This window comes from Bidens hawaiensis, unplaced genomic scaffold, assembly GCF_021521415.1.
Source record: "Bidens hawaiensis isolate Kalapana, Puna unplaced genomic scaffold, B.hawaiensis_p1.1 tig00040963_1, whole genome shotgun sequence".
NCBI classification, from domain to species: domain Eukaryota; kingdom Viridiplantae; phylum Streptophyta; class Magnoliopsida; order Asterales; family Asteraceae; genus Bidens; species Bidens hawaiensis.
In genome coordinates, this window is record NW_027497236.1 from 36,154 (window position 1) to 49,550 (window position 13,397).

At 36.4% G+C, this 13,397-nt stretch overlaps 1 protein-coding gene across 1 annotated transcript; it reads left to right on the forward strand.

The window, feature by feature from the left end:
- The first annotated feature begins 383 nt into the window (after positions 1–383).
- On the forward strand, positions 384–12,003 carry LOC143592509 (alcohol dehydrogenase-like 7). The gene is made up of 10 exons (XM_077072407.1): positions 384–435; positions 627–763; positions 2,299–2,345; positions 2,431–2,756; positions 3,445–3,527; positions 3,716–3,791; positions 3,900–3,964; positions 10,549–10,644; positions 11,460–11,624; positions 11,762–12,003. The coding sequence occupies exons 1-10, from the start codon at positions 384–386 to the stop codon at positions 11,876–11,878; spliced, it is 1,164 nt and encodes a 387-aa protein (XP_076928522.1). The 3' UTR covers positions 11,879–12,003.
- Positions 12,004–13,397: the final 1,394 nt, after the last annotated feature.

Genomic DNA, 13,397 nt, shown 5'->3' on the forward strand with positions numbered 1-13,397 from the left:
TTACTTTAGAAAATCCTGAATACTATTATAACAACATATTTTATTTTTTTATTTTGTTTTTTATTTTTAAAAAGCCAACCATAAAGAAACGTTAAATATAAGTAATACGCTAGTAACAAACTATATACAACAAACTATCCATCGTATTATCATTTGATGATGTTTATAACACATCACTCTAGTTTTTAGGTTTACTAGATATATTATAAATAATTAATTTATATATAAAAAAAAGAAAGAAAATACAGCTTAATTAACTCGCACCTACCAATCACCACCACCATAAAACCTAAACTTATCACTTATAAATATTATAAGAAACAACTCTATCATCTTATTTAGTGCCCCTGGAAAAAAATAAAATAAATAAATCTGCCGTTGAGATGACCGGAAAAACATCCAGCAACACAGCCGGCAAGCCTATTCGTTGCAGAGGTAATATTCTCTTCAACCCATGCATGCATCAAAACCATAAATCCATGGATCAGTTTGTTCGAAAATAAGAAAAGAAAAGAAAAGAAAAACTAGAATAATATGTAATTTGAAATGGGAAGCTATCCGGATCTATATATGCATGCTGATCATCTGTAAAACTTTGTGTTTTGATTATTTTCTAATTCCTATAGCGGCTATTGCTCGAAAGCCGGGGGAGCCTCTGGTGATAGAAGAAGTGACGGTGGCTGCACCAAAACCCAGTGAAGTTCGGATCAAAATAATATGTACTTCTGTTTGTCCCGTGGATGTTACCTTTTGGAAGTCCGAGGTACGAAGTTAATGATTTCGAAATCAAATTAATTTTGTTTGGAACGGTATATTTCATTCAAACAACTAGCGAGTCGCTTTTATAAGTAGAACGATTTTATATCCAAAGAATACTTAAGGATTTTATATCTTCCACCGTTTTGGCAAGGCAAGCTGGTTTGTATGAGAAAATAGTTTCGTTTGCGTCATCCAATTCCACTTACACCAACAACTTGGAGGAGTTGGAGAATGATCCCATATCTCGAAATCTAATGACATATATTTTTGTTTTAGATTTGTCGGCTACTTTTTTGTTGTTATTAGGGGTGAGAATACGAAACCGAATTAACCGATAAAACCGAACCGAAGTATTAGCCGGCAGTTTAATTTTTTGTTTTTTTTGAAAAACTGAATTTTTGGTTTCAATTCGGTTACCCATTTTAAGAAAAACCGAACCGAACCAATTGATGGTGATAAAGATTATCAAGATGATGATAAATTGACTAAACTTTGAAAATAAATAAGATGATGAATGAAGATTGAGACTAAACTTATAATGTTTTTTAATTAAGAACTAATAACTTTGTATTCGTATAATTCCATGTAACACGTGTCTAGTTTTTTTATAAATTCAATATATATGTGGTACTCTAATACGTTCTTATACAAACTTAAAATATGTATTTTAATTTAATTTTTTTTGCAATGTCTACAAATAATTGAAAAAAACCGGAAAACCGAAACCCGAAAATAACCGAACCGAAACCGAATATAACCGGAAAACCAAACCGTTTGTATATTCAAATAACTGATTACTTCGGTTTCGGTTTCGCCTAATCACCGAACCGAACTGTGTTCAGCCCTACTTGTTATAATATAGTGCCCTAGCTAGACTGAGATCATACAAAATACTTAAAAAAACAAAAACAAAAAAAACTCTATTTATGAACGAATGCCTATTACATCAATACTTTTAATTTGAAAAATATATTATCAAATTTTGAAAATGAAAATTTGAAAGATTTCATGGAAATTCATTGCCGACAGAATTCCACCTAGGCGTTTGTTGTTGTAGGGCATATTACGGATGGATGTTGAAATTTAAATGTGAAATCACATGGAGGGGCGAAGTTTTATGGTGACCCGGGTGTCCCCTAGACTTCGAGTTTTTGCTTAGTGGTGTGAATCCCCTTTTTTTTAAAAACTTTTTTACATAGTGTAAATTTACTAAATTACTGTTCTTATCGAAATTTTGAGTCTGGCCCCTCGTTTATGAAAATTTTAATGTGTATTGAGTTCGGCCCCCGTGTTTCATCCAAGCTTATGAAATATTGGATTTCAAGCGACTTACAATGAAGGTAAAAAAATTGAAATAGGCTAAACAAAGAATGAAATAACAATTATCTTGTTATAAGCTTCCCTTGCATGTAAACAACTCTCCGAAAGAATCAAAATGTAGTCACTATTCGTTAATTACTCGTAAAAGATTCTTCTAACTAATATACTCAGCGGATCATCTGTTGATGCTAACTAACTTTTTTTTTCTGTTTGATGAAGCATCCTCCAGCTATTTTCCCCAGAATACTCGGTCACGAAGCAATGGGGTAAGAGTTTATCAAATTTAGTAACCCACTATTTCAAAATGCATTAGCGGCATATTATGATGGTTTCATTGTATGCACAAATCAGGGTTGTAGAGAGTGTTGGAGAAGGTGTACATGAAGTTGTTGAAGGAGACACTGTGATCCCAATTTTTTTACCAGATTGCGGTGAATGTACCGATTGCTTGTCCGTAAAAAGCAACCTATGTTCAAAACTATCTTTTAGTATTTCTCCATGGATTGATAGAGAGGAGACAAGCAGGTTTACAGACATCAAAGGTGAAACTGTATACCACTTCATGTTTATATCGAGTTTCAGTGAATACACGGTGGTTGACATTGCTCATGTAACTAAAATCGATCCACAAACACCGCCGGACAGAGCCTGTCTCTTTACTTGCGGAATTGCAGCCGGTAACATGCAATTTTTTTTCTCATTATTTACTTTAGTATTATGTGTGTATCTCAAAATTGGTTCATTTTTAGTAGTTACACAAGAACTTAGGCTGGATCATTTTGGTGTTGGCGGCCTAAGCAAAGGCCCAATCAGGGCCATCTTTAGGGACAACAAAATGAACCTAGGGCTTTAGGCCCTCACCTCCTAAGGCCTCCAATTTCAAAACAAAACTAATAAATAATTTGTAATTTATTATTTAAGCGGTGTTTTAACTGAATTAGGTCTAGAAAGGTGTAGGAACTGCACTACTTATATATTTGCAAATACTGATGACAACATCTTGATTGTTTGTAGTGAAAACAAGATATCTTTTTTACAAAAAGGCCTCGTTTTTAGATATAGTTTTAGGCCACCAAGGAGGTTGAGCCGACACTGGGGCCAATCTGTGAGTTAGGGGGGTGAAAAGCCCAAGTAGCTGCAACAACTTCGTTGTGGACTTAAGGGGAGAGTTTGAGGAGTTTTTAATGGGTTTCTTTGCAGGATGTCAAGAACACAACGAATAAACGAACAACTGAAGATGAAATATGTGAACACAAAAATTTATTGTGTTGTTCTATTAAATTAGCCCATTTGATAAACTAATAACCATTAATACGTTATTTAATGGAACACTAGCTAGCATATGAAAATACATAATTCTTTCAGGGGTTGGTGCCGCGTGGAAAAAAGCAAATGTCGAAGCCGGGACATCAGTTGCTATATTTGGACTGGGTGCAATTGGGCTAGCGGTATGATTGTGTGTGCAATTATATTTTTCAAAACCTTTAAGATTACACATAAAAGCTTCAATAAACTTAATGACTGGACATAATAAACACATATACACACTGCAACAAATTTGCATATGATACAACGAACCAATAGCGACGATCATGACATATTTCTTATGAAGTTTCATTTTTCTGACGATGATCAGGTTGCTGAAGGAGCAAGGCTATGTGGAGCTAAGAGGATCATTGGTGTTGATGTAAACCCGGACAAGTTTGAAATAGGTAATTTCATGTAGAATATGCATTCTGAATCTTCCGCGGTGATCTAGTTTTACTTGGATTTGACTAACAATGGTCTTAGTAAGTGCGACCACATATTTGTAACCACAGGAAAGAAATTTGGAGTTACTGATTTCGTGAAGTCGGGAAGTTGTGGGGACAAAACCGTGAGCCAGGTAACTTAACCACTGTTGGAGAAACAAATGGATTTGAACCTTAACACTAAACTGTGTTATTGAATCTTGAATACGTAAAGTCGAAGTCTGTTTACGTATTATGGCTTGGTTGGTGGGAACTAGAAAAACAATTATAAGATTAAATATGTGATGGGAATTAATAATTGAGGTAGGTGTTTGTGGTGATAATTGAGAACGGAAGAATAAACAGATGGTTTCTCTAAACTTATAAACTTCAACTCTCTCTTTTCTCTTATTAATAATGAAAATAACTTCAAACTATTTATAACCCTAACAATCACACTTTGACTAGAACTAAGAAACTAAAAAGATAAACATAAACATTTAAACAAATAAAACTTAAATAATAATATATTTGAATTTTGATCTCCTCCTTATCCTCACCATGAGATCAACCTAGCCACCACTCGGTTTTATCTTTAACGAATCGGGATTAATTATATCATTCACCTCCTTAATCTTGATTCGTTCCTTTCAGATCTTCAATCCCGAGCAATTTCCTCATCTCTTCAAACTTTAACTTCGGTAGTGCTTTTGTAAGAATATCCGTCTTTTGTTTCTCTCCACTAATGTGCTTAACTTGGACTTCACCACGTTCAATACATTCACGAATGAAGTGAAATCTAATATTAATATGCTTACTTCTTCCATGAAACACCGGATTCTTCATCAGATCAATAGCGGATCTATTATTCACATGTAAAGTCACCACCTTTTCTTCATGCCCGGTCAACTCGCTTAACAATCCCCTTAACCATATAGCTTGACAAGCCGCGGTTGCAGCTGCCATGTACTCAGATTCACATGACGACAAGGCTACGGTTTGTTATTTTTGTGAGAGCCATGAGATCAATGCACCACCATAATAAAACGCCATTCCGGTGGTTCCTCGTCCATCAGTTTGATCCATACTGTAACTACTATCACAAAAACCAACCAACTCTCTACTACCGCATTCATACGTTAAACCATATCCACTCGTGCCTTGTATGTACCTTAATATATACTTCAGAATCTGCATATGGGATTGTTTCGGTTCTTGCATGAATCTACTAGCAACTCGGTTATCTGCATATGGGATTGTTTCGGTTCTTGCATGAATCTACTAGCAACTCCAACCGAGTAGTTCAAATCGGGCCTCGTGTGTGTCAAAATACCTTAAGCTACCGATTATTCTTCGATATTCGGTTGCATCAGCGGGCTCTCCTTTTTCATCTTTCGTCATTTGCAACCGATGTTCCATAGGAAATCGAGTCGGGTTGCACTCGCTTAAACCTGCACTCATCAAAATTTTATTAGCATAAGCTTCTTGTTTCAACTTTATCTCATTCTTCTTTTGGGTTACTTCAATGCCCAAATAATAAGATAACATTCCGAGATCTTGCATCTCGAACTCATTCTTCATTTGACTTTTGAATTTCTCAATCTCGGCTTGACTCGAACCAGTCACGATAAGATCATCGACATATACACCAACAATGAGAATGTCGGTTCTTGTATTCCGCTTGTACACCGCCGGTTCTCTCAGACATCGAATAAAATCCAAACCTTTCAACGTTTTGTCGAGTTTTTCGTTCCAAGCTCGTGGTGCTTGGAGAAGACCGTATAAAGCTTTTCGTAACTTATAAACCATACCATGTTTCCCGGGAACTTCAAAACCACCAAGTTGTTTCACGTACACTTCTTCCTTCAACTCGCCATTTAAGAACGCCGATTTAACGTCCAAATGGTAAACGAACCAATCGTAATTCGCTGCAATTGTTAAAATCAAGCGTACGGTTTCCATTCTCGCCACCGGGGCAAAAACCACATCAAAGTCTACCCCGTGCTCTTGTACGTACCCTTTCACGACTAATCTTGCTTTGTACTTTGTTATTGACCCGTCTGCATCACGTTTGGTTTTAAACACCCACTTCAAACCAATCGCCTTGTGACCCGCTGGTAGGTTACATAAGTCCCACGTATTGTTTTGTTCAATTGAGACTAATTCAGATCTCATTGCTTCTCGCCATTTCTTTGAACTCTTTGCCTCTTCAAAGGTAGCTGGCTTTTCATCTAGGAGAAAACATTCTCCTTCACTCAACATTATATAATCTTCAAATCTTTTTGGTGGGACCGATTGACGACCAGTTCTTCGCAGCTCAGGTTTGGGATTTTCTTCCGACTGGTCTTCAAATTCAGGCACATTAAGGTTTGTTGGGTCTTCGTTTTCGACTGGAATTTCTCGCTGAACTTCTTCTTGGACATGCTCGATTATAAATTCAACCCATTCATGTCCGGTTCCGACTTGAAACGAGTCGGTATGTCGAGACCAGTCAAACTTTTGACTTTCTTCGAAATGGACATCCCGGCTCACATAAATACGGTTTTGAGTCCGGTTGTACAACCTATAAGCTTTTGATCCCGGTTCGGTTCCGAGATGTACAACCTCCATACTTCGATCATCTAACTTTTGAAAGTTGACGGTGGGTATCTTCATGTACGTTAAACACCCAAACACTCGTAAGTGTGTTATGTTGGGCTTTCGGCCCATCAAGGCTTCGTAAGGGGTTACCGTCTTCAATGCTTTAGTTGGTACCCGATTCAATACGTAAACCGAGTGTCTCACCGTTTCTCCCCATAAATTTTGTGGAAGGTCCATAGCTTTCATCATACTTCTTGTTGCATTTATGACCGTTCGGTTTCGCCTTTCGACTACACCGTTTTGTTAAGGAGAGTAAGGAGCCGTAAACATTCTTTTTATTCCTTCTTGATCACAATATTCGGTGAAAAGTTTGTTGAGAAACTCGCCACCTCGATCACTTCTTAGAGTTTTAACCTTTAACGAATGCTCTAACTCCACTTCCTGTTAAACTTTTTGAAAATACCTAAAGCATCATTCTTATTTTTAATGGTATAAATCCACATGTATCTTGTATGATCATCTACAAGAAGCATAAAATACCGGTTTCCTCCTAAGGTAGGAAGCTAGATTGGTCCACATAAATCGGTGTGAACCAACTCGAATGGTCTCGTGGCAAGGAACATGGTGGCTTTAGGAAACGGGTTTCTATTATGTTTGCCTAGCATACATGCATTGCAAACATGCTCACCATGTAAAGTTTCAATATCACCACGTACCATATTTTTAGACTTCATATTAGTTAATGTTTCAAAACTAACATGACCAAGTCTAGCGTGCCATAGCCATCCTTGGTCTTTAACGGAAGCTAAAAGACATACCGGGGTTCCGATTCTAAGCTCGATCTTATAAAGACGGTTTGGCCTTCTCGGGACTCTCATTAGCAAGCGATCTCCTTCCTCGTATAACCACAAGTGGTCGTTTGCTATCCAAACCTTACACTCTTCTTTGGTTAACTGACCGATGCTCAATATGTTGCTACATAAGTCGGGTATGTAATAAACATCATTCATAACCCGCTGCTCACCATTCTTGCAATCGAAAATAATGGAACCTCTCCCTTTAATATTCACTTTGGACCCATCTCCAAATTTCACCAAACCGCTCACTCGATAATCAATTTGGGCAAAGTGGGCTTCACATCCGGTCATGTGATTAGACACCCCATTATCTAAATACCAAATTGAATCGCTTACCGAGTCGTTTGCGTAACAGATTGGATGAACCTTCTCTTCGTTTACATAACCTGATCTTTATCAACTTCAACTGAAGCCATCATAAGGGTTGGCGGCTTAGCCTCGGCTTGGTTAAGATTCGCTTCTTGAGTCGGTGGGCTCGGACATTCCCACGCAAAGTGGCTCAAAACATTGCAATTATAACACCGAACACCTCTTTTATCTCTACCATGATTTTGATTATTATGATTATTACCTTGATTGCCATCTCTGCCTTGGTTGTTCGTGTTCGGTTGGTTACCGTTTCTTCGGTTATCATAGTTTTGATTAAACCGACCCCTTCCTCTACTCAAACCTCGACCACGGCCTCTTCCACGGCCCGTTGGTCATAACCCGAGGAGCCACGACCCCGAGCATAACTTTTTCGGTCATATGATTGTTGTCTTTTTTTCCTTAATTATCGTTTTTGGCATACAATAACTTACCCATCTCGGCCATAGCTTCTTTGCCTTTGATTATCTCTTCAAAAGCTTTTAACCTTGCTATACAATCTTCAAACACCATAGTGTTAAGATCGGCCCATTGTTCGATAGTTGCTACAATAGCAATAAAACGGTCCGGAACACTATCGTGCAATTTTTTTACGAGTTCATGTTCTTCCATCGGACTACCCAAACTATCAAATTGCGAGGCGAATTCCGTTACCTTCCCGGCAAAGTCTTCAACGGATTCCTTTTCTCCCATCTTCAATTGATTAAAATCTCGCTTTAACGATCGTAAGCGAGCTTGCTGCACTCGATCAGCACCGAGAAATCTAACCCGTAGTGATTCCCAAATCTCTTGAGCATCACGGGTTCTTGCAACTTGCATTAACACGTTTTCCGGTAAGGCTTGAAAAATAATAGCCCTAGCCACCTTGTTTTTTCTCTCGTCTAGGGCTTCACCGGACACCACTTCCCATAATCCTTGAGCATCAAGGATCGATTCCATAATTACAACCCACGTGTTGTAATTTGTTTTTGTCAACTTCGGACACTGCAACGAAGTTGAACTTGGTTCCCTTGCTTGCACAACTTGGTTCGCACCCGCTACCGCGTTTCCCATACTCACCGTCTTCTTTGTTGATTGATCGGAAAACATGGACCGTACTCCTTACGGCTGAATTGTTTCCCGTCAGTCGGATGTGGTTATTCGCCCCACACCGCTCTTTCCCAAAGATCGTAGATCGGCTACGCTCTTGATACCAATTGTCGGAGAAACAAATGGATTTGAACCTTAACACTAAACTGTGTTATTGAATCTTGAATACGTAAAGTCGAAGTCTGTTTACGTATTATGGCTTGGTTGGTGGGAACTAGAAAAACAATTATAAGATTAAATATGTGATGGGAATTAATAATTGAGGTAGGTGTTTGTGGTGATAATTGAGAACGGAAGAATGAACAGATGGTTTCTGTAAACTTATAAACTTCAACTCTCTCTTTTCTCTTATTAATAATGAAAATAACTTCAATTATTTATAACCCTAACAATCATATTTTGATTAGAACTAGAAAACTAAAAAGATAAACATAAACATTTAAACAAATAAAACTTAAATAATAATAATATATTTGAATTTTGATCTCCTCCTTATCCTCACCATGGGATCAACCTAGCCACCCCTCGGTTTTATCTTTAACGAATCAGGATTAATTATATCAACCACGAGAGCCATGGTTTGTGCTAGTTAATTAGATTCTATTTGTTTATATTTATTTTTAGTGCAACTCCCAGTGGCAGCCCAAGGTTTTTGAAGGCCTCAAGCTAATTATAAAACTGGAGGCTTTTTTTCAAAAGTTTTTAATATAAATTCTTGTTCACCCAGGCTTCATACTTGCAATAATATACCAAAAGTTTAAAAATATCTCCTTTTTTTTAGCAATTAAAGTCTCCTAAGTCTTTTTTGCTTTTTTGCATAACCATATTCATAAGTTCAATGTCGATTTTTTTATTAACCTTTAAACTTTTATCAACATTAAAAAGTAGTGTTTCTATCGAAAAAGAAGACAAACGAACAGCAAGGAATGTCGGTTTGACAATGAAACAAGTAGCAAATAACATTGTAGTTTAAATGACTAAAAGCAAATAAGTGATACAGCCTCAATACTAAAGTAACAATATATGATAACAATTTGGCATTTTCTAAGTTTTTAATAGGTTAAATATTGGGCAAGAATTAAGGCAGATTAAAAATTGCCAAATTATTATATAGATAAAACATAAACTGATATGTTTAACTAACCTCGAATTTGCATATTCTAATAGTAATTTACTAAACCCACGTGATAATAGTCAATCCAATCAACATATCCAAATCCAAAATCTCTTAGACCATCATATCACCCACAGCCAAACAAACAGCACATACTTAACAGCCAATGCACACCAGAACTAGTGAACTGCAAATCAAAATCAAAAATCACAATTTCCGATTCAATTAACAGCACACCAATCGCAAATCCAAATGCAGACTTCAATCACGAATTATAAATCGAATGAGACTTACAAGGATATAATGATAACATGACAGAAAATTACAATTAATATTCGAGAGCGGTTAGCAATTAATTTATGATTTCATTGATTTCGGTTTCCATCCCAAAAACTTCTTGAAATCGTGTGGCGGTGCGTGGAATGTACCAAAAATATTAGCTTCAATTCCAATCTTCCCGGCTTGAGTTCCACAGCAAAAAAAAAACCTAATATATGTATTATTTAAAAAAATGGGGGCCTTTATAATTATGGGGCCTAAAGCCCTTGCTTGGCCCAATCAAACTTTTGGGTCGGCCCTGGCAACTCCCTTTCTAAGGAGATGCACAAGCATACAATGAAAATGTTAAATGACTTTATGCATGTTTGTTTTTCATAGTTATATGGACTTTAAACTTTGTTTTATGTTGAAAATCTCAATGCAATTTTAGTAACATGAAACTTGTTTGAAACAGATAATAGGCGAGATGACCGATGGGGGTGCCGACTACTGCTTCGAGTGTGTAGGTTCGACATCGCTAGTGCATGAAGCTTATGCTTCTTGTAGAAAGGTCTCTTTTTGTTCTATCCCTGTATTGAATATCCGGTTATAAGTTACCTTATGTTAAGTTCATGGGTTATATAGCAAAACGAGTGAACTGCGGTTTTCGTCCTTATGTTTTGTCCAAATCTGCGGTTTTAGTCCAATAGTTTTAAATTTGCGATTTTCGTCCATGTGGTTTCATTTCATATGCAATTAAACCCGAATTCACTAATCACGTTAAGTCTGGTCGTTAAACTCAATAGTGGGCCTTCACGTGAGGGGTAGTTTTGTCCCTTTTTTTCCCCAAATACACCCAGTCCCTCACGTGAGGGGGCTTGCGAATTAGGACGGGGTTTATTTAGGGAGAAAAAGGGAAAAACTGCACCTCACACGAGAGGCACGTTGATGCGTTTAACGACAAGACTTAACGGGTTAATGAATTCGGGTTTAATTGCAAGTGAAATGAAACCACACTGACGAAAATCGCCGATTTGAAACTGTTGAACTAAAACCGCAAATTTGAACAAACCAAAGGGACGAAAACCACCGTTTACTCTAGCAAAATTTAAATGAATAACTTACGCTGTCATTATGTTAAAATTTTAAGTTTCATTCTTAAGTATGAGAAACTACGGCCAAGGTATCTACTCTTCACTCCAACTACGACTTTTCATCCCTACATGGATGGACTTTTGCTTTGGATCTTAGTTTTTCCATAATGACCATTTTACCTTTACATTAATAAATGTTACATGGGATACTGAACTCCATGTTTTCTTCATTTTCAAGAGTGAATATTATACACTAGTTAAAGTTTATTTTTTCAATGAATGAAATCTTTAGGCATGGGGAAAAACAGTTGTTTTGGGATATAGCCAGCCGGGGGAAATGTTGGCCTTTGATTCTTACGACGTACTTGACAACGGAAGAACCCTAACGGGCACCCTGTTCGGAGGTCTCAAACCAAAATCTGATATTCCAATCCTCATAAAACGCTACATGTCCAAGGTATATATTTGCAAAGTAGTAGTTATCATATGAGACTACAACTAAGTTATAAATGTTGCTGTTATTATTCATTTTTAAGAATGTTGAGGATGATGGGGGAATGAATGAACCTAATATTTTGTGATCTCTTTAAATAGGAACTACAACTCGATGAATTCGTGACACATGAGGTCAACTTCGAAGACATCAACAAGGCTTTCGATCTGCTTCTTGAAGGTAAGAGCTTACGGTGTGTTATTTGGATGAACAAATGATGGAAGTTCATTACAACTAAGGATTGTTCTTTACTATGAGTTGTTATTATTTGCATCATTTGCATTTAAATATGACTGTGTATAGTTCCAATTTTAACTTTCGAAATATGATATTAGTATTGTAATAATGTTGCATGAAAAGCGCCCAAAAAAACACAAATGCCCCTTTTTATAGTGGAATAGGAAACTCGTAAGTTAATCAAATCAATGATTCGAACGTTGTACGATTAAAACAAAATTACATAAAAACATAAATAGAGGAACTTTTTGAGCTCGAAATCGATGTTTGCACTCAAAGAATCCAAAATGAAATATAAGAGATAAGAACTTGAGTAATCACACTAAACAAACAACTCCTACTAAATAGATGAGGAACAATATGCTGCCCCAATGTATGCCACGATTCAAGGGGGGCCGGTTTGTTTAATATTATCAATCTTTTATTACTGATTACAGAGTCGTTCAATATTATCTTTATATTATTTGTTTGATCGTTTGATTTCAACGCACCCGTATCGATCGCTTATCAAGAACAAAATCCGTTTGATGTTAGATACGGCGTTAGGGGACCTACAAAGCCAAATATAGCATAAGTATTATAATAACTTTTAAATACTAAGTTTTATTATTCGATCTCCGGTACTTCCCTTATCATAAAACTCCAATCTTCATGTGCTTTCCTCTATTGAATTGTATCCTCCTCGGTCTTCCTTTTCTTGATGTACATGTGCCACATATTGTTGTTGCAAGTTTCTCTAAATCCACTATTCACCTGAACTAGCATAAACAAATTAATCAAATAGAATTGTTATCCTGGGTCTCTTGTTGGTTATTATCAAATTTCTAAGAACCACTTTACTAAGCCATAATTTATGCTCTAAACTTTTTCCTTATGTGTCTCCATTGCATCATATACCTATAATATATCTTAGAAAGCCCTCCAATCTTAAATATGAGTAATATGTTGGAAGTTTTGGATATGAGTGTGAATGAAAGTCTTAAATGTAAATGTGGTAAATGCTTGTCCCACATTGGTATAAGAACAAAGTGACTAGGTAAAGTCTTTTACTACTCCATTTCATAAATGATCATTAATTTTTGCAATGATTATTAATGATAATTATTTTTCGATTTAAACTGCACTAATGATCATTACTCAGTACTATTATGCACTAATGGTCATTATTCAGTTATGGGTTTTATGGCTATAAAACCATATCAAATACAATAGTTCAAATATATACACACAAAAACAATGTCACTCTCAATCTCTCTACTACAACATTTCCCCGTTTTCATTTCAGGTAAGTGATCAAGTCTGGTTGTACGTTGCTGCTGCTTCGAACAGGCGTACCCTATGAACAGATCGCTAATCTATTTAAGGGAATTATGTCAAACACAAGCCTAATTCACTATACTTCTTGCTTTATTTGTTTATTGTTCTAGATTATCATTTGGATTTCTAACCTAATATTCATGGGATAATCAACTTGACCTAGGACTAGTTTTGTTTTGCAAT